We start from the raw sequence: 20550 nt of genomic DNA, 5'->3' as shown, positions 1-20550 counted from the left end.
TTTCCTAGACATTCAGATGATGACCTCACTGTCGTAGCAAATGGAAACTTGTGTTCTATTTTCTCACTGGGGATCAACTTCTTTAAAAATAAACTTGAAAGGATTCTTTCATGATGCTATATTTTCTTAAAAAAAAAAAATCCTGGGGTGCCTGGGTGGCGTAGTCGGTTAAGCATCTGCCTTCAGCTCAAGCCACGATCCCAGGGTCCTGGGATCGAGCCCTGTATTGGGCTCCCTGCTCAGCAGGGGACCTGCTTCTCCCTCTGACTCTCCCCCCCCCACACGCCCTGCTTGTGCTCTCTCTCTCTCAAATAAATAAAATCTTTAAAAAATTGGAACTTTAATCAATCTCCCAGCCCAGGAGGAGAATCGGTATCTGACTCACACCTGGGAAGGGGACTCTGGAGGTTTCCTTTTGCACGAATGCCCCATCCCTCAGGGCACCTGACACACCTCATTCCCAGACGAGGAAGACAAGTGCCACCACCTGTCCGAGGGTTGGCCTCACCTGCTCAGACCCTGCTCAGTGAGGGTCACAGAGCTCAGCCCAGAGGTAACAGTAGAGCCATGTTAAGCCACTGCACGCACTTGTGGTTAGGAGAAACCCCAGCCCCTCCATCCGTGAAATACCCCCACACGCATGCTCTGATATACTTAAGTGTGGTTCCTACAGGTGACCCCTCCCAACAGGCACAGTCCTGGCTGCACGGCGGGGGCTCGGCCGCACCGTCACTGGCAGCACCGTCACCGGGCGCCACCTCCTCTGGGTAGCCCCTACTGAGTAAGAGGCGCTCTTGGATCTGCCTGTGGATGTCCAGCTGCAGCCTACACATCTGCTCCTGCAGCTCACTGATCACATTCAGAACTGACTGTAGGAAGGAAGAGAAAGGAGAAAAAGCACTCAGGGTCAGTCAGCTCTCAGACACAAAGCTCCTCACCAGAGCGGCCCAGAAAGAAGGAAGCATGCAGACGGCGAGCAGCAGGTGGCCCCCAGGGGTGACCACCCACTTTCTGCACAGGAACCAAAAGACATGGCATTTTTCCTGAGACCTGTCCCATCGACGGGGCTGTCTTGCAGCTTGAACAAACCCCCAGCAGCTCCGTAGTGCCACACTGGGGGGCCACACTTGTGTGCCAACACTGAGGCACAGGGCCTGGCCACAGCAGAGACAGGCATGCATGCAGACCCGTTCCCTCTGACACACATTACAGCTGCCAGCTCCACCCCCACAAGCACACACCACACTTACGCATGCTAACACGTCCACCTAAACTCTCCCTCACACCCTACACCAAATCTTACTCCTTCACCTCCCACTCCTTCTTGTAGCCTCAAGAACATTTTGCCCTTTTATGGCAATTTTGAAAAATAACTGCAATCCCTGGACTTCATAGCTACTCAACTGTGAATTGCACTTGCTAGCAGCTCTACTGGGCTTTCCCTTTTCTGCCCCATAGATGCTTAGGCACTGTGCAGAGACCCATGGCCACAGTAACCAGGTGCTCACAGGTGAGTGGGGAGGGACACACAAGTCATCACGACAGGCTGAAAGGTCCACCACCCAGAAAACACAGGGCTTCCAGGGAGTAGAAGGCCTAGTTCTGCTGGGGTCAAGAGGAAGGGATGGCATGAGTCTACGTGATGTCAAGCAGGCACATGCCAGAGCCCTTGCCCCGGGGGGTGGCAGCAAAGGAGAGAGCGGGCCATGAGCCTGGGTAACGTGATAGATGATGGTGCCACTTGCAGCACAAGAACCCTGAGAGGTTGCGGGAAGCTATGAGCTGCCTCTGGCACGGGGATGTGGACTTAAGGAAACACCTGGCAACAGAGCAGAGACCTGGGTGGATGGGGTGGCAGCCAATGAAACTGCTTAGGTCTCCCCGCCCCCCTAATAGATACTCTAAGCACTGATGTCTGGTACTGGGGTCTGCCGCGGGCACCACAGGAACCGCCCAGGTGTGCTAGAAGGAAATTGTCCATCCTCACCAATGACAACGGTGTCTAAGAAGAACAACTCCCACCCATATCTTGTTTTGTAAATCCCCTTCTCCAATGTAGACGGGAAACGGGGTATGAGTGGCAGTTCGGGGCTGAGAGGGCACCGGGCTGACACACCTGCTCTCCTCTCTGCTGATGCCATTTGAAGCAGGCCCCTGGACTCGCAGCCACTCTCCCTGTGAGCCAGCACCCCCAAGCTGGCCCACACACAGCCCCGGTTGTCTTACCCCAGGACCATCTGTCTAACAAGGCATCTTCCTACCAAGACCAGAGGATTGGGCTGAGAAATCAAGATGACCCTTATGGGCCTCAGTGCCCTGGAGCTCAGACCTCCACCCAGCCCCACAGTTACTGGTCCCTACACCCTGATGGGCCAGGCACCAATGGGCTGGGGCCATACCTGCCCTCTGTGTTCTTACCCACAGTCCCAGTGCAGACACTGGGCTCTGACTTGGCTTGTTCTCTGTGTGCCACCGGCTTCCAGACCCCTTGCTGACTTAGGACATATGCCTGACAAAGCTAGAGGATTCTTCTCGCCTGACTAGCCTGAGCCACTAGGCATCACAGGCCAGCTCTGTCTCTACTGCCCATGGACCTGACCACCACTGGGAGGTGCTCAATGGGGAAAGGTGGTCTACCTTCAGTTTGTTCATGCTTTTTCTTCTGAGAAGTCTCAAAGTCTTTTGGTACTTTAACCACTTAGCAGGTGGGTTCCAAAGACTACTTTGAGGACCGAGAAGCTGGACAGGAGGAATTAAGAGAGAGGAAAGGTGCTGGAATTAGCAGCCCAGGTTGGGTATTTGCTAAGAACAAAGGGAACGCTGAGGGTCCAGGCAGTCTTTAGACGAGCAACAGCAAGGTGAAGGAGATTTTCCCAATGGCCTTGATCTCTGCAAAGCAGGCAAGGTTGCCTTCTCAAAGGACAAAGCAGTGAAGCAGGGGCACAGACTTAGAATGGTCACTGTGAGGCATGAGAAGAGGAAAGGCAGATGTGGATAAAAGCAATATCGAGGAGGGCGATGCGCCTGGCAATTCACTAGCATGGAGGCAATTTTTAAAAAAAAATTTACATCTAACCCTCTAACCAAGAGCCCTGGGGCAGAAGGAAGGATGGCAGGTTAATCAAGGATGGAGCCAAAAGCAATCCCTCAAGGTAACGATGAGCCTTTACCTCCCCAAAGAGGGAGGTCAGCCTGTTATGGGCGGCTACGCCTCGGTGAGCACCAGCAGGATGCCGGCGAGTGTGCAGGCTGAAGACTCGTGCAAACTCGTTCTCACTTCTGTGGAAACGAGAGTCTCTCTCAGAGGGTTACTTTGAGGGGTTAATCAGGTGAGCCCTAGGTGAAGCACCTGGCACGGGGCCTGGCACACAAGGTGCATCTGATAGATGTGAGTTCGCTTCCCCACCCCCACCCCCTTCTCCTTTGCCAAGTGTTCGAGTCATAGGAAAGGAACTGGGAGAGCAACGGAAAAAAACCTAACAGTCATGGAACACAGTTAAGGCCCATGACATTGATTGTGGACAACAAAAGCCCAGTGGCTCTGCACTCCCCAGCATGCTCACCTTATTGGCCACTCTTTTCCAGAATGTTTATTTAGTCCCTTGTGCACTGGCCCTGCTCTTGTCTTTAGACCTGCTTGTCTCTCTTAGAGAAGCTTCTAGAATTTCACTGCACTCTTCCTTCTTTTGTTCCCTCTATTATTAAGCCTCTCAAATGAAGAGCCTAGACCTGCTGTCTGATTTCATCACCCCATTCATTCCCGCCCCCTGCCTCCTGGCAGACAAGCTCTGTCTCCACCACGAGGGGCACCTCTCTTCCTCAGGGTCCTCTTCCTGGTCAAATCACAGGCATGTTCCTGTCTTCAAGCGAAGTGTTTCCTTCCCAACCGTCAGTGATTTTCCACGGGTTCTTCTGACTTCTTTTACCCTTTTCTGCCACCTAGCTATTGTCCCACTCTATGCAGGTTTTTATGAATCCCAATGTCAGCTGATCCAGTTGACTTTTCTTTGGCTTCACATCATCAGAGCTTCAAGACCTTCTAGATCAGCTTCCACAGTATACATTAAAAATGTTAAATAGGCAGGAGGGCTGAGGGCAGAGGACTATCACCCTCTATAATAAAACCTCCTAGAGATGGTCTCTAGGTGCTATGATCACCTGGGTACCTATCTTAGCATCCATCCTATTTTCCTCCAGCTCACCCACAAGACTCCCTGAGCAGTGTGTGTGCAATGCCTCTCAAAGTGCGTGTTTACCGTCTATCCTACACGACGCATTCCTGGCCCAACACGCAAGGTCAAGCTGATGTAACTCGCTCTTAGCAAACACAATCCCTACTTCATCTCCTAGCCTCCCACAAATCATCAAAGGGTCAACTCCAGCCTCAACAGACTAAATGTCACAGAACCTAGGTTAACTTTGCCATTGCAGGGTGGGGAGGAGGCAGGCAGATAATGGTTCATTTCCAGTTTGCTAGCAACTCAACTGATTTCCCTGATACCTTAAAATTCACTTTACAGCAAGCAGTTTGGGGACCGCTGCCCTAAGTTCTTTGTGCCAGAGGCATCGGGAGAATTGAGCCCATTCTCTCTTTGATCTTCTTCTGGAGAACATAACTTTAACAAAAAGTCTCTCTCCCGTCCTTGGCACCCTCCTTTTGTTTGGGGCTTGCCCTTGCTGCTGCTGCTCATGCAGGTGCACTCTGTTGGTCCTTTCTAGCTTTTATACGAGCCCCTTTGAAAACTAGTTTCTCCCTGTGTGCCTCTAAGCTTCTCCTTTTGTCGGTATTATTTGTGACACTGCAGTCAGAAATCACATTATTTTTAAGTTCAATATTCTTGAATCATCTTCTATGTCTGAACTTTCAAAGGTCTGATTTGCCAAAGCCTGTGGCGCACGTGTGTCTATGCCCGGCTTTCCCTCCCTCGCTTTCATGGACTCACAGCACAATGGCCGCTCTCTCTCAAGGCATCCGACGCTCCGCCCTCATAAACTAGTCTCTCCTTTGCTGCAACATTACAGCCCGAGCAGCAGTTTCCTAGCATCCTGGGTAGAAACAAGCAAGGGGTGGGGCACCAAAAGCCAACCTCTCCAATACTTAAGTGTTTAGCTGGAGGAGATTTTTGGGAGCTAGGCAAACAGCTGCCCCCCTCCACCACTGCTCCCTGCCCACCTCCATGTGTCTGGGGATTTGTATCGGGGTGCACCTATCTTCCTCCTCGGCTCAGGGAGACTATGTGGTGCACCCCAACACTTCTGGGATACTGCCTTCTCACTCTCCCGACCCATGTGTTATGTTCCAGGGCATCCATCCTCAGGCTCAACATTTTTTAGACTTCTTTCTCTCCAGGGCTGGCCCATTTCCCCTCTTAACAGGTCTGTTTCTCCCCCACAGGGCAGACCCTTTTGTAGCTGTGTCCCATTCTCGGGTCCTGCATTATAAAGAGCAGGTGACATTTCTGAGGTTCTAACTGCCACTCTGTGTAGTACCCTCAACTAGCTTTATTACTCCTGCTTCGCTAACCATCAAAGTTCTTCTTTATGGTTCTTTTCTATGTGAAACCACTGAGCACCTCCCATAATCATGGTCTTCCCTACCCCTTCCTACCTGTTAAACTTGCTCACAATTTTACTTAGTTCTTTTTCTTTCTCTTCCTTCATGCTCAGTTTAATACTGGGCTGGCATTTACACACCACTGATGCGAACATAACCTCTATGCTCCACAAGACAACGTGGAAATATCTGTCAAAATTTCAGGTGCACAGAGGCGTTCTTTGTAATTACAAACACTTGGAAACCATTTACATGTCCATCAAAAGAAGACAGATCAAACAAATTAGGGTACAGTCAGATAATGAAATAATATGCAGATATAAATATAAAGACGTTTTTAAAAAAATGTACTTGGTATGAAATAAACTCCCAGAGTGCTAAATTGGAAGATCTAGGGGTGCCTGGGTGGCTCAGCCAATTAAGCATCTGCCTTCAGCTCAGGTCATGATCTCAGGGTCCTGGGATCGAGCCCCACATTGGGCTCCTTGCTCAGCGGGGAGTCTGCTTCTTCCTCTCCCTGCCGCTTCCCCTGCTTGTGCTCTCTGTCTGTCAAGTAAGTAAATAACATTTTAAAAAACAATAAGTAAATCAGGAGGTCTAGAGTAGTGTGCATGTGTACAAAAAATGAGGGAGAGAATGTGTGTGTGTGTGTGTGTGTGTGTGTGTGTGTGTGTGTGTACATCTCTCCACATAAATTTGCTTGTCCGTGCATAACTCTGGGAAGATACAAACAAACTGATCTCAGTGGTTCCTGATGGTGGGCTTGGGGGGGCCTAGAAGGGGACTTTTTGCTGCATATACCTTTATGAACCCTTAATTTTTGAATCATTGGAGTGTATTCCCCATGCTAATAAAAATCAGTAAATAAAACGAAATAAAATAAAAACCGTAAGATTCTCTTGCTCAGGTCAGCTCTTGTTGGAGCAAATACCACCTTCTCAGCCCCTGCTCTGTGCTCCAAGTCCATCCCTCTGGTTGCCCCAGCTCAGAAATCAGAATCCCTCCCTTCCGAAGTGCTAACCACAGGAAGGAAGAAGGATGATACCACCACCTGTGCTGTAAGACATTCTGTTTTCTGCCAGAAATCCGAAAGACTCTTCCTGGTTCTCTTCTTCATACTTGCGTATACCTCTGATCAACTGGGCTGACTCTGCTTTCCAGGACCTGCTGGATCCCTGCTCCCTTCTTTACACGATGCTCCGGTACTGCACGTAGACCTCTTGGATCCCACCACAGAGGGATCCAGCTGCAGCACCCCCTGCATCTCCAGTGCTAAGGGAAACCACACTCCCTTCTCGAAGGAAGACGCCTCCTGAAGGCCGTGCCTGTGATATGGTGTGCCATCCAGAGGTTTCCCTTTGCCTGCAGCTCTTTTATGTTCCATCCTCCTAATTCTGGTATTTACTTTCCATGGCAGCATTCCTCTGCAGTCCTGCTTCTCAGGAGCAAACCTAATTAATCCAAGCCTGGATCTCCTAAAATGGCCCAGAACCACTGCAAAAGGCTCACGAGGAAAGGTAAACGAAAAACTCAGTTTTCACCCACATCTCATTGACAGACTCCTAAGCAAGGCCGGCTGCCAGGATGGTCTCGATTTGGCAAGAAACCTGCACCTCGAAGTCCTCAGGTTTCTAGACAACCATCTACAATCACTTCTGTAACTTTCTATAGGCAGCAGGATACGAGTTTAGGGGGGAATCAGAGCCAGACAGAAAAAAGCAGCCTGCAATGCTCTTGTTAACAGCATCCTTTTTTAATTTTCACTGAAACATAAAAGAGAATTTGAGGATAAAGCCTGAACTACATAGAGGAAATTTCAGATCCAGCTATCCCAGAAAACAAACAAAACAAAGAGAAAGATCCTGCCTTTCCAAACCACAAGCTATGAGGCCTTGGGCTAAGTATATTCACTGGAAAAAACCCAGCAGCGGTGCAGGCTGGGAAGCAGCATTCCCCTTATTCCTGTAAGTGCAGCCTCTGGTGATCTTAGCTAAGTGCCCCCCTCGAACATGTCCACGCACATGACAACGGGTGGCTTAGCAGCACCCCCCAGGGTTTTAAGGCTCTGGTGCTCCAGAAAACCGCAAATAGGGACAGAGCCTCTGCCTCTGAGCATACCAGCAAAGATTATGTTCAGTTCTAAGACGGAGAACTGTGTTTCAGGTCACGTGGCTGTTCACGGAGTATCACAGGTTGAACAGCCTAAAAACATTTCTCCACATAGAAACCTAATGTTTGTACTAACAACTGGGAAGGACTGTTATCTGGCAGGACTGAGGCCAGCGGCTCAGGGCCCATGTTGTCTCAGGCATGAACAGCCTAATGGAACAAAAACAAAAAATTCAGATTGAAACATAATCCCTCAGAAGAGGAAAAAATAAAGCTAAGAGCAAAATGACTGCTTGCTTTTGTTATATTTGGCCCAGAAGTGGGAGCTCTCCCTCTATCCTGTCTTCTCCAGAAAGGAATTCAGCTGTCCCAGGTTGGTAAGAAGGACTCACACCCACCCACATGCTGCCTACAGTTCAGAACCAGGCATGTGGACCCAAAGTGGCCCAATGAGATGCAATCTGGGGCTTCTGCTGGACCTCTGAGAAAGAGACTCTCTCTCTGCAGGGGTTGCCCGGCTGGTGGGATCTAGAGCTGCTGGGGGCCATCTGTGTCACCACATGGGGAGACTTCCTGAGAATAAGGCTAAAACAGAACCAAGACATACACTAAGGCTGATTTTAATGACATCGTGAGGTCACCTGGAAACCCTAGACATGTCAAGTTGTGTGACCTAATAACCTCCCACCTTTACTTATTTTTTTAAAAATTTAAGTGATTTTGAGTTATCTCTACCACTTTAAGACTTCTCAGAGTTTACTGAATTCTGCTTCCAGAACCTCAACATATGTTCACATGTAATCACACAGCTTGAAACAGTGGTAAAAACAAAACAAAACAACAACAAAACAAAACAAAACAAAAAAACCTCTCTAAACCTGGAGAAAATTCAGTTTCCTTCTTTCCTTTCCTTGAATTTAAGAAGCAAAGTCTATTCAACTAACACTTCACCCAGATAAGATTTCAGTCTGCGCGACCTTTGCAGTTTTTCAATGTATCTTAATCTACATTTCCATCTGCAGGATGCTTAAGGACACAAAATGTAAGTAATTGATAAAAGCTAGCTGTTACTATGTGTCCAGCACTATGGTAAGGACTACACACACATGATCTTATTCCCTCCTCAGAACCAGCCAGGAAATCCCAAGCTTACTCTCTCCATTTTACAGAGGAAGAAGCAGAGGTTACGTTACTTGCCGAAGATTTCAAAGCTAATGAGTAGCTCAGCTTGCATTACAGCTGGAAGAGCTGATTGGAGGGCCGGCACTCTTAATCACTAGAAGACACAGTCTTCAGTTTAATGGAGAGTTCTTTTGGCAACACTACTTACCAACGAGCAGCTTCTCAAAAGCAATGCATGGAATTGCCCACATAGTACAAGTGTCTCTATCATCAGTGTTTACGCAGTAAACAGAGAAATAGGGCAGGTTTCAGTGCACATTAAAGGTGGTGCTTAATGGAAAGGAACAAGATCCATTTTTAGATTTTGGAGATTCCTAAATCGGTGTGTGGTGTCTGTCTCTCTCTCTCTGTCTCTCTCTCTCTCTCTCTCTCTCTGTGTGTGTGTGTGTGTGTGTGTGTGTGTGTGTGTGTGAGAAGATAAACCAAGTACCTACATTATGCCAGATACTATGATAGGGACTTAACTTTTGTGATTTGATTTGGGCTTCTCACAGTTACCCATTGTACAGATAAAGAAATTGAAGTTGAGAGAAATTAAGCAGCTAGGTTGTTGAATGAAGTTCAAAGACCTATTAAGGTCAGTAATTGAACCAAGGTGCTTCTAAACCTAAAGCCTATCTTCTTTCCACATCTTCTATCACCAGGTGCAAATATGGGGACTTATAGGTAGAAGTACATGGAAGGTGGTTATCTAAGTTTACAACAGGATATTCTCTCTCAACAAAAGCAGCTCTGAGCCTAGAATTTATCCAAAATATTTATCCCAAAAAGGAGTCTGGCATGCTCTAGCCAATAGGATACAGAGCCTGAAACGAAAACAGGAACAATGCAGGAAAACATTACATGGGCTCCCTCCTAGGACCTATCAGGAAAAGAAACACATAATCTAAGGCTCCCATCTGGGTCTGTGAAATACATTCCTCTGATATGGGGACAGTGCCCAATGGGCAGCGGACTTCATTCCAGTACATGGTCATTACCTTGGCTCTCACAGAGGACATCTTGGGTCCCTTCACATCTTGTCTGATCCTTCCCCCCCACGGGTTCCCTTTCCATCCTTGTCAGCAGCTTGAGGGAGGATAAAGCCTTAGAGCCAAAACTGGGTGGTTTGGGCATTGCTGAAATTTGCAGCCACAGCAAAACCTGATAACCTGGTATTAACAGATCATTGTGTCTCTAGTGCACAGATGCTTCTGGCGCCCAGTGGCTGCCAGGCTTGGGGTTGATCAGATGGCCTGAGTCCATATTAGGCTAGCTTCCCTTGCTCTGAGTTTAGAACACTATGGATCCCCCCCAGAATTTGGTGTATCACACTCACCTCTGCTTTTCTCTGCTTCTCCTCCTGCTCTCTCTGCTCCTTTTCCATGCCAACCAGCTTGAGCTTCAGCTCTGAAACTTCAGTCATCAGGTCGAGCTTCTGGGTCTCAAGAGATGTGCGGCTTAGCAGCTCCTGCAAGCAAAACCAGATATCAAAATCACAGTCTCCATGGCAACAAGGGCAACTGCAGCTCCATCCAGAGTGCAGAAGGCAGTCTCTATGTTGTATGTTGGACAACAGAGTTGAGACTCCTGCATGTGAGCCACGGGTCTAATAGGGATGGACCTGGGCTGCTCCTGGGTCACTCAGGGAGAGCACGGTCCCTGCTGCTACCCACTGTGCTCTGAGAAATGATGTGAACTATAGCTCTCAAAAACACGTTTGCCTCTAGAAACCATTATTTCCAAGTACAGAAATATGGACAGTTTTGCTCAAAGAACTAAATTTCTCCATCTCTATTTTGAAGGCAAACCAGCAGGTCCTCTCAACCAAAACAAACAAACAAAAAAATCAAGCTTACTTAACAATATATTTTTCAAAACCAAGGATTCCAAATCACCTCCTGGGCTCATAGCCCACATCCTCAACAAATTTCACTGTAAGTTTTCACTACAATGAGCCTAGGAGGGAGCTAGAGCATAAAGCAGATATTCAATGAGTATTTATTGAATGATTAGAATCTTATCTATGTGATATGGATTTTTCCTAGCCTATTTGATATGAAGCTTTCTGAGCCACTATGGGATTAAGAAAATTGTTCTTTCCTTACTATAAGGCTGGACTCGGGGAGGTTATAAGTCCCACCATCACTGGAACAGCGGTAGACAACAACCCGCCATTAATACATACACTTAATAAGCATAAATAAGACAAAAAACAAAGGTGATAGACAAAATACCTGCTGGAAACTACTAGGAATTATGAAGGACCTCAAAAACCACGAGCATTCCCCAAAGTCCAGGGGCAACACTTCTCCACTGGCAAAAGGCGACGGTCCATGAGCTCCCAAATCTGGGCACATGGTAGACACTGGATAGGCAGCTCCCAGCAAAGAGACTATAATATGGAGATTCGGAGACTAACCAGCCAAATGAGCAGCCGGAAAAGATACGCTATCCTGTCATAGGATGAATATTCTATATTCTCTTGGGCAACCCAACCCTAGTACCAGAAGGGTGATCAACAGCTATGATTGTGCACATTCTGAACTGTCCTCAGACCATAAACCAAACCACACAGGACAGACATTTTAACTGGGAACACAGTATTTCCTAGGCTAAGGCTCTCAGGGTTCTCAGAAAGCCAAGGTACAAACTATCTATCAGCTAATCTGAGGAGACGAGTATCTAGAAGTTCAGCAAAATGAGCTCACTGAGCACTGGGCAGTTCCTGTCTCAGCTCGACTTGAAGCCAGCGTGTAGGGCAGAGGCAGCAGCACTCAATGCGTGAACTGCAGGCTACTGGGTCACGAGGAGTCTGCCAGATAAATGTGTGTAATGGTGGACGGGGGAGGAGAGAAGACACACAGATTCAGTGAGTGTCTCCTCTGTGCCAGACCCCGCCGGGTACTTTGCATACGTGCTCTCAATAAACCTTCCTAGTGATTTGACAGTAAATAAACAGATGAGCAACCAGGCCCAGACACGGGCCTGTCTTGGCCAAAGACATATGCCACTCAACAACAGCAGAGTCAGTTTTCAAACCAAAGTCTGTTTGACTCCAAAACTCGTTTCTGTCTAATGTACCACATTGTTTCCCAAAGGAAGAAGTCCAAGAATTTTAAGGGAAATAACAAAATACATGCTGAAAAAAACCCATCAACAAATATTCACTGAGTCAAGTAAATTGCCCCTCAAATTGTCAAGATTTTTTTTTTTTTAAAGATTTTATTTATTTACTGACAGAAGAGAGCACGAGTGGCATGAGGGGCAGAGGGAAAAGCAAGCTCCCCGATGAGCAGGGAGCCTGATGTGGGGCTTGATCCTGGGACTCCAGGATCATATCCTGAGCCAAAGGCAGACGCTTCACCGACTGAGCCACCCAGGCGCCCTTCAAATTGCCAAGATTTTGTTGAGCATACACTTTTTACCAGGGCCTGGTGCTAAGGCTATCTTAAGATGCAATCCTCCCTGACACCACCTACTCACTCCCACCTCTTCCCCCCTTCCCCCTTCCCCTCTGCCTCCACCACCTCATTCTGTGTTTCTCTCTCCATCCTTCTACCTAACTGCTTTGTTCCAAAAATGATTTGAGGCGGTTTGAAAAATGGACTTGAGTTAAAATGTAAAACAATAAAATTAAAGCAGGTAGGAAAAGAAGTTAATGACAGAGCCACAATTGGTATAAAACGCCTACCCTAAAGTTCTGTGACTGCTAGAGGTGGACCATACTGTGTACATGAGCTTTCCAGCCACCAATGTGAAGAGAAAGAAGAGTAATTCCACAAATTAAGGTCCGTGAGACAATTGCTTTGGAGCACTGACAACTGAGAAAATATTCTTCCATGAGACTTTAATCATTTACTCCACAAATATGTTTTTAAATATCTACCAGATGTCAAGGCCTAGGGATATGACCGTTAAAAACACAGCCCATTGAGTGCTTGAGTATCCTAAGATGCAGTGTGTGAGGAGACGAGTATCTAGAATTTCAGCAAAATGAGCTCAGGCTACTAACCAGCATTCATGACACTGCGTTGGTGGGATTTAAAAAAAGCCTTGGGATGCACCTCTCTTGAAAACCAAGAACCTACTCTCTTTCCACTCTTGCCAAAGTCCCTCTAGTTGTTTTAATTGGTCGCACCAATGTTCCAGCTGACGAGGACAATGTTCTAATTGGTTGTACTAAGGTTCCAATAGCCCTTCCAACTGGTCATGCCGGGGTTCCAACTGGTCACATTAACATTCCGCATGGGCATTCCAGTCACTAGCGATTGTATTCCAGTTATTCGATCAGCATATGCCGCTACCTTTCATTATCGTCCCCCCTCATCCTGTTCATCAGTGAGTACTGTCCTACTCCCAGAACTCAACGTCAGCTTTGGCCAAGCTCATCCCAGTCCAGCTCCTCTTCCCATCTCCAGGCCCACGTGGCCTCCAGCCCCTAGTATGTGCGATATCCTCTATCACGTGTGTCCTAAGAGGATTCAACTCCCCCACATTTTCAAACATTCCTTCTCCTTCCAGAATAAACTAAATCCTGACTTTGACATCCTATGCCCTACCCTTCCCAGTCATCTCAGGCGGAGTCCACTCTGCTCCGACAATCCAACTTACCGGACGACTTTCTGTTTCTAGACCACTACCGGCCTTACTGACCACCTATGTCTGCCCTACTCTTCTCAGGCAGCGCCATTCGGTTATAGCAACTTCTCCCAGACATCCAGAACGCAGGACAGTCTCCCGTTTTCCTCACGGCTTTTGTTTTTTTAATCAAGTTTCTCTACCTAGTTTGGGCACATTCCATTTCCTCAGTAACTTCGACATCCTTGCTCCTTCCTTGTTAGGCTTCCCATATCCACTCTGGCTTCATCTTTCTTGACCACAATGCCAATGGGCTTTGCTTCCACTTTGCCTCAGCTTCCCAGAGGGATGGTCACAACTCGGCCCTCACCTTTGTCCAGAATGCATTCTCTCCGCTTCTAAAATCTTCAGCTCTGAAGTGGTCTCCTTTGGCCGCAGTCCTCTGACCTTTAAACTTTCCCAATTAGTGACTTAAAGAATCTTTAATTTCTTCCTCTGTGGCCACTAGTTGGTGAACTTCCCTTAAGTAATATTTGCCTCCTTCTCCATTCCATACCTTGAGGTCATTTCAACTGTATCACATCTGCACCAGAAAATTCCTCATCCAGCTCATCCCTGCCCCCAGACCTGAAGTGCATTTGCTTTACCAGAGCCCAGTCCGTGCCAAACCTCCAAGTCTTTTGTCGATGTTTCTAGTCCCCATGGCCTGAAAACTACTGCTAAATGACACTTAATGATGCCAACTGGTTTCCATACAAGTTTATGCTATCTAATTATAGCTCTCTTCTCCAATCGCCTGGCACTCTTGCATTCATCTCTGGTTGGTTCCATTTAGAGATTGTTCCAAATCTTTCCCATTCTCCTCCAGCCATAAATCCCACCTTTTCTCCCTCTTCTCCTCAAATAACCTCTCCTGTTTAGTGAAAAGATCTTTAAAAATAATCTGATCGGGATGGGTTAGGCTGGTGATGGGTATTAAGGAGGGCACGTTCTGCGTGGAGCACTGGGTGTTATGCACAAACAATGAATCATGGAACACTACATCAAAAACTAATGATGTAATGTTTGGTGATTAACATAACACTAAAAAAATTAAAAAAAAAACTCAGAAAGTTTCTCAAACAAACTGCTCCTAAATACAAATTTCTAATTTTGAAATACATATTTAAAGTATTGGAAAAAAAATAAAAATAATCTGATCATTCGTTGAATTTATATCCTTTCTATTTCAAAGTTTCCCAGAATCATCTCTCAATTAAATCTCTTAAATCCATGTCTGAGAGCAAGCAAGCCCACATCTCATGTTGGCTTCTTTCACCTTTAAGAACCACTCTGAAGCCCAGTAAGTTTCCGGGTTGCACATAAAAAAACATGTTCAAGGACCCAATGATTCTAGCGTTTGCCCTGCAATTGCCCCACCTGACCCACCTTCCTGTTGCTGACTATCTCTTGTTCTGTAGACTTCATGCCATCCCCACACAGCTTGATGTCCAGGCTCTTATGTTCCCTCCCCAGTCAGTCATTAGTGTTTGGCTGTGATCTCCGAGTTCTGGTCAGGTTTCTCCCACCGAAAGACGCCTACTCACCTGGTCCTAGGCTCTCCCTCACCTCTGTCCTGCCTGTGAGGAAGTTCCCACCCAGTCTGTGCTACACTAGGGTAGGACTATTAATCATCCACTCTGACAGGCATTTAATCTCTTTCACCATCAGCTCCCGTTCCCCAGGCTAGAAACATGATCCAATTTCTGACATTCGAAAGAACTTTCCCTCTTGACCTTGCCTTCCCCTGAAGCAACCACCATCAACTCTCTGCGGCTCTCCCTAGGCAAATGCGTTTTCTCTGCGCACTGTTGGTATGAATGCGCTCTCTCTTCATCCCCTCCCCCACCCCTTCACAGCCAAGCTCTGAAAAGAATAATCTACCCTTGCTGCCTCTTCTTCCTCACTTTCCCTGTCACTTCTCCACAAGACGTCTGCATGCCTGCAACCCAGCTTCTGCCTTCACCAGGGAGGGCACAGAAACAGTTCTGGTTCTGGGGACCAATGTCCAAACTTTCAGATGCAACCTGTACTTCTCAGCTTTCAACCATTTACCCTTCACCCACTTATCAGTCTAAGATACTACTTTCCACCTCATCCTTTCGGTTTTCCTGATCTTTCTTTTTCTCTTCCATCTCCTTTGCCAGCTGCTTGTACTCAGTCTGCGCCTTAAGAGAAAGGTTCTTGGACCCCTAGCTCTCATCCTGAAGACTGGGGTTATCTCTGGATCCAGCTTTTTTGTCTGGAGCACCAAGACAAGGCTTGGTCCCGCTCCGATCTGCAGGGTGGATCCGCCTGGGAATCTCTTGGAATCACGCAGCTACCATAATGTGGGGAGAGGTGAAATGTGGGGAGGTAGGGGGCTGGAGATAAGGGGGACAAGTTTCATGAGCTGCATTAGCTTCTGCTCTCCCAATTGTTTTAAGGTTGCCTACGGAGAGAGCGCAAAGGAAGAGGAGGGGGTGGCATGTGAGGCAGGTGATTTTTGTTACCATGAAGCATCATAAAACTAGTAGGTCATGAAACTTGGTATCTCAGAGAGAACCATCATTTCCTTTTTCCAAAGCTCAGTTTGAGACTGGAGCTGATAAAAAGAAGTGGCCTTTCAATTTATTCTCTCCTTCAAGGGACACATCTTGAAGCAATTACTTCCATCTTTAAGTGTGGAACATGACCCAGGGAGTTACTGACCAATGACAGAGGACTGGAGCCAGACTGGCAATCTGAAACCAGAATGAAAGATTGGGCCATGGAAAGACATGAAAGGAAAAATGCATCCCTTTGCCCTTTGAAGTAAGAGGCCTAGGCCATGCCAGAGAGCTGCTTTCGTAACACTGCAGAGAGATGCCTGTAGTCAACCTGGGTTCAAGTCCAGACTCAGTCCCCACTAAGGAAACCATCTCTCTGAACCTCAGGCCCCTTATCCTGTGAACGGAGGGTAAAGCACCCACTTCACACGGCAGTACAGAGATTCGACATCAAAGATAAAACTTGAGGAAAGCAGTTATTTCTGCCTCAGAAATCTCCCAGCAGGCATGTTTAGGGAATACCTGGCAAATCCCTGTTTTCTTCACTCGTGACTCAAGTGCCTTACCTCCTGAGACAGATGTGTGCTCTCACAGGATCATGTACAGAGCTCTGTTTAATATTCTTTGTGAGACAGAAATATCTCCTTCAAGGTGCTCTTGGGAAATTTATCAGCCAGGTGCTGACGACACTTGGGAGATTACATGCCTGGACCCACCGTCCTTCACTCAACTCAAGGGCCCCGAATCCCCACGCTCAATGTCTTAACACTGGTGATTTGTGAGATAGTTCTGTTTTAACGAAACTGAAATAACCATACTCTAGCTCTAAGATGTGGACAATGCAGAGCCCATATTGTCATCCCCGTTCTCCATACATAAGAACACAGGTTTGACGACTTTCCCAGATCAACAGCAAGAGGTGAATCTACAGAAAGTCATGTCCACTGACTCCAAATCCCCAAAATTTGTCTCTCCACACCTCACCTAAAAGGCAGCCAAAACAATGAGGTTGCCTAACACCTGGGGCTACAGGTCAGGTGGGAGGACTGAAATCGAGGCTGGTGTCCTTCCACATTAACCCCAAAGCGGGGGTGTGTTCTCACAAGGAGGTTTGCATCCTTTCTTCCTCCCCATGTGGCTCCCCTAGCCTGTCTTCTTTTTGACACTGATCATGTTTTCTGCTCTTGACACTGATTACGTCTGTAAATGTCTAGCCTCTGAAAGGTGCTCCCTTTCACTGCCAGCTTTGTGTAAAGTCTATCAACCACTAAGTAGCATCAGCTTCTTCCTTGGAGTCACCATCCTCTGGAGAAAGGTCAGAGGCTGAGGAGCGTGCTGTGCAGGACTCTAATGGACTCTAGAGGACACTTTAGAAAAAGCCACCAGGGAATGCAAGCTGGTGCAACCCCTCTGGAAAACAGTATGGAGGTTCCTCAAACAGTTGAAAATAGAGCTACCATACGATCCAGCAATTGCACTACTGGGTATTTACCCCAAAGATACAAATGTAGGGATCCGAAGGGGTACGTGCACCCCCATGTTTATAGCAGCAATGTCCACAATAGCCAAACTGTGGAACGAGCCAAGATGTCCATCGACAGATGAATGGATAAAGAAGATGTGGTATATATACACAATGGAATATTATGCAGCCATCAAAAGGAATGAGATCTTGCCATTTGCAACGACGTGGTTGGAACTGGAGGGTGTTATGCTGAGTGAAATAAGTCAATCAGAGAAAGATATGTATCATATGACCTCGCTGATACGAGGAATTTTTAACCTCAGGAAACAAACTGAGGGTTGCTGGAGTGGTGGGGGGTGGGAGGGATGGGGTGGCTGGGTGATAGACATTGGGGAGGGTATGTGCTATGGTGAGCGCTGTGAATTGTGCAAGACTGTTGAATCACAGATCTGTACTTCTGAAACAAATAATGCAATATATGTTAAGAAAAAAAAAAAGAAGATAGCAGGAGGGGAAGAATGAACGGGAGTAAGTCGGAGGGGGAGACGAACCATGAGAGATGATGGACTCTGAAAAACAAACTGCGGTTTCTGGGGCGGGGGATGGGTTAGCCTGGTGATGGGTATTAAAGAGGGCACGTTCTGCGTAGAGCACTGGGTGTTATGCACAAACAATGAATCGTGGAACACTACATCAAAAACTAATGATGTAATGTATGGTGATCAACATAACAATAAAAAATTAAAAAAAAAAAAAGAAAAAGCCACCAGGGACCTTAGTGCATCAACAGGAGAACCCTTCCCATGACACAGATTTTGTTGCCAATCTGAGCCAGTTACAAGGAGGCCGCTGCTCCATGTCTGGGTTCCTGGGGTGCTAATTCTGGAGAGCACAGAGTGCAGACCTCAGAGATGCTGATAGGCAATGCCTTGCCCTGCTTAGGAAACAGAAGGCGAAGGTCAGTCCCTAGGCCCAGACTAGTGACTGGTCTGACTCACTGGTCAGACTCACTGACCTGGCCTCACCTGCAGCCTCTCGAAGACCCATTTATAGATTTCCTAGAAAATGACTCTTTCTAATGGAGAAGTTTCCCTGGGAAATCCACACCTGTTCAGTGAGTCTGAAACCATACATGAGTAGGTGCTTCCAGAGGCAGTCCCCAAAGATGCTCACAGCTGCCCCCTTCCCACCCTGAATCTTGCAGAGGGCTGCAGACAAAGACTGCCCTCAAATGGGTCCATCATCTATGTGCTGCTTATGTGGACTAGCCCATGCTGATTTTATTTGGTCCTGGTCTGCCTTTCTAACCCCAAGGTCTTCATGCTCCCTTGTTCTGGAGACCAGATAGATTAATGTGTAGAAGCAGATGGGAACTGAGAGATCAGCATTCAGCAGGGGCAGGTGGAGGGGTGTGTGGCTCATGAGTTGGATGAGTCGCTAGCTCCCTCCCGTCTTGGGCTCCTGGAGGGAGGTGGACAGAACAGCTGTGGGGAGAACGTGGCTTTGTGGGGTTGCTGGAGCCTATGTAAGTAAGCACAGGGCCGGGGCTATGCTGGTTGGGTTTGGGTTTCCTTAAGTCCTACAAGTGCTCGTGCAGCCAGTGGAGGGGGCGGAGTCTAGAGCAGGCGTTGCAGACTAGAAGTCTGTGGGCCAGGCTTGGCCTGCAGGTGTGTGTGGTGTGGTTCACGCGGTATTTTTTTTTTTCCATTTAAATTAGTTACCAGTGTTTTTAAAATAGAAAGACTCATCTTTAAATCTGGATTTCCAGCTTCTTGTGAAAAATGAGAATGTGTAAGAGCACTGGGCCTAGGCGGGAGTCAGGTGAAGGCAAGCAGCGGCTGCCTCCTCCTGCACACAGGGCTGCTCCGTGCACGTGCGTGGGATGCTCCCAGGAACAGAGTCCTCAAGGGCGTCAGTGTCAGCAGGCGGTAGTCAGAAGGCCTCACACCGACCGAGAAAGGACCTCAGGACCTCGTGCAAAGCTCCTCGGCCTTGGAGCAAGAGGCCAGGCGTGGCTCAGGGCGGGGACCGTCTCTGAGGGCTGGCAAAAGGAGGCAACTGTTTGCCTCTCTTCTCCGCCTCAGGGCTGGGAGTGCTCCGTGTTCCTATCACCAGAAGCCAGTAGCCCTGCAGTCCAGGATCTCGCAGGCAGACACGCAAGTCTCTGCCTGCCCCCAGTTCCCAGGACACACGCTAACACAGCCCCAGCCATCCACAGCACCGCCTCAGCACTGTGGAACAAGAGTCGGGGCCTTTTCAAACAGCATCAAGCACATCTCAGGAAAGGGCCAGCATGTGCAGCAAAAATGCTCAACCCAGGATTTGGAGCGGGGAACTCAAACTTATCTCTAGCTGAGATACCACCAAGCCCGGCAGACGTACGAGTGGGGGCTGAGGCTCAAATGGGTCCTATGACCTGAACCCAGAATGTGCCAAAGTGAGTATTCCACACTCCCTTCATTTTCTCTTTGAAAGATGGGAGAACACAGGGAAAGTGAGGAGCATAAAAAAACTTGGTTTAGGGGCGTCTGGGTAGCTCAGTTGGCTAAGTGTCCAACTCTTGATTTCGGCTCAGGTCATGATTTCAGCGTCCTGAGATTGAGCCCCGTGTAAGTAAGGCTCTGCACTGGGTGTGAAGCCTAAGATTCTTTCTCCCTCTCCCTCTGCCTATACCCCACTGCACTCTTACACCTGCTCTCTCTCCCCAAATAAATAAGTAAAATCTTTAAAAAATATATAACTTGAGGGATCTTGGGTGGCTCAGTCAGTTAAGCGTCTGCCTTCAGCTCAGGTCATATTCCCAGGGTTCTGGGATGGAGCCCCATGTTGGGCTCCCTGCTCAGCAGGGAATCTGCTTCTCCCTCTCCCTCTGCCCCTCCCCCTGCTTGTGCTCTCTCTCTCTCTCTCTCTCTCTCTCAAGTAAATAAATAAAATCTTTAAAAAAATAGTAACTTGGTTAAGTTCAGGAAGACATCTTTAAACCTGAGAGGTGACAAATAAGACCCACCACACTCCAAATTCTACCAAGCCATGACATCTACCTCTGTGGCACACACAAACCCCATGCCTGGAACCTCACCCATAACACACAAAAAAAAGATTTAGAATAAACA

At 47.6% G+C, this 20550-nt stretch overlaps 1 protein-coding gene across 9 annotated transcripts in view; it reads right to left on the bottom strand.

Annotated features, from left to right (window-relative positions):
• Positions 1-20550, bottom strand: part of PPFIBP2 (PPFIA binding protein 2) — a 147794-nt gene that overhangs the window by 39123 nt on the left and 88121 nt on the right. For all 9 annotated transcript variants that reach the window (XM_027578984.2, XM_027578986.2, XM_027578988.2 and 6 more), the window contains one exon: positions 10164-10295. In XM_027578984.2, the coding sequence (XP_027434785.1) occupies positions 10164-10295 (132 nt within the window). The remainder of the gene's footprint in view (positions 1-10163; positions 10296-20550) is intronic.

This window comes from Zalophus californianus, chromosome 11, assembly GCF_009762305.2.
Source record: "Zalophus californianus isolate mZalCal1 chromosome 11, mZalCal1.pri.v2, whole genome shotgun sequence".
Lineage (NCBI taxonomy): Eukaryota > Metazoa > Chordata > Mammalia > Carnivora > Otariidae > Zalophus > Zalophus californianus.
The sequence above is the reverse complement of the archived record's forward strand: the minus strand, read 5'-3'. Positions and strand labels throughout refer to the sequence as shown.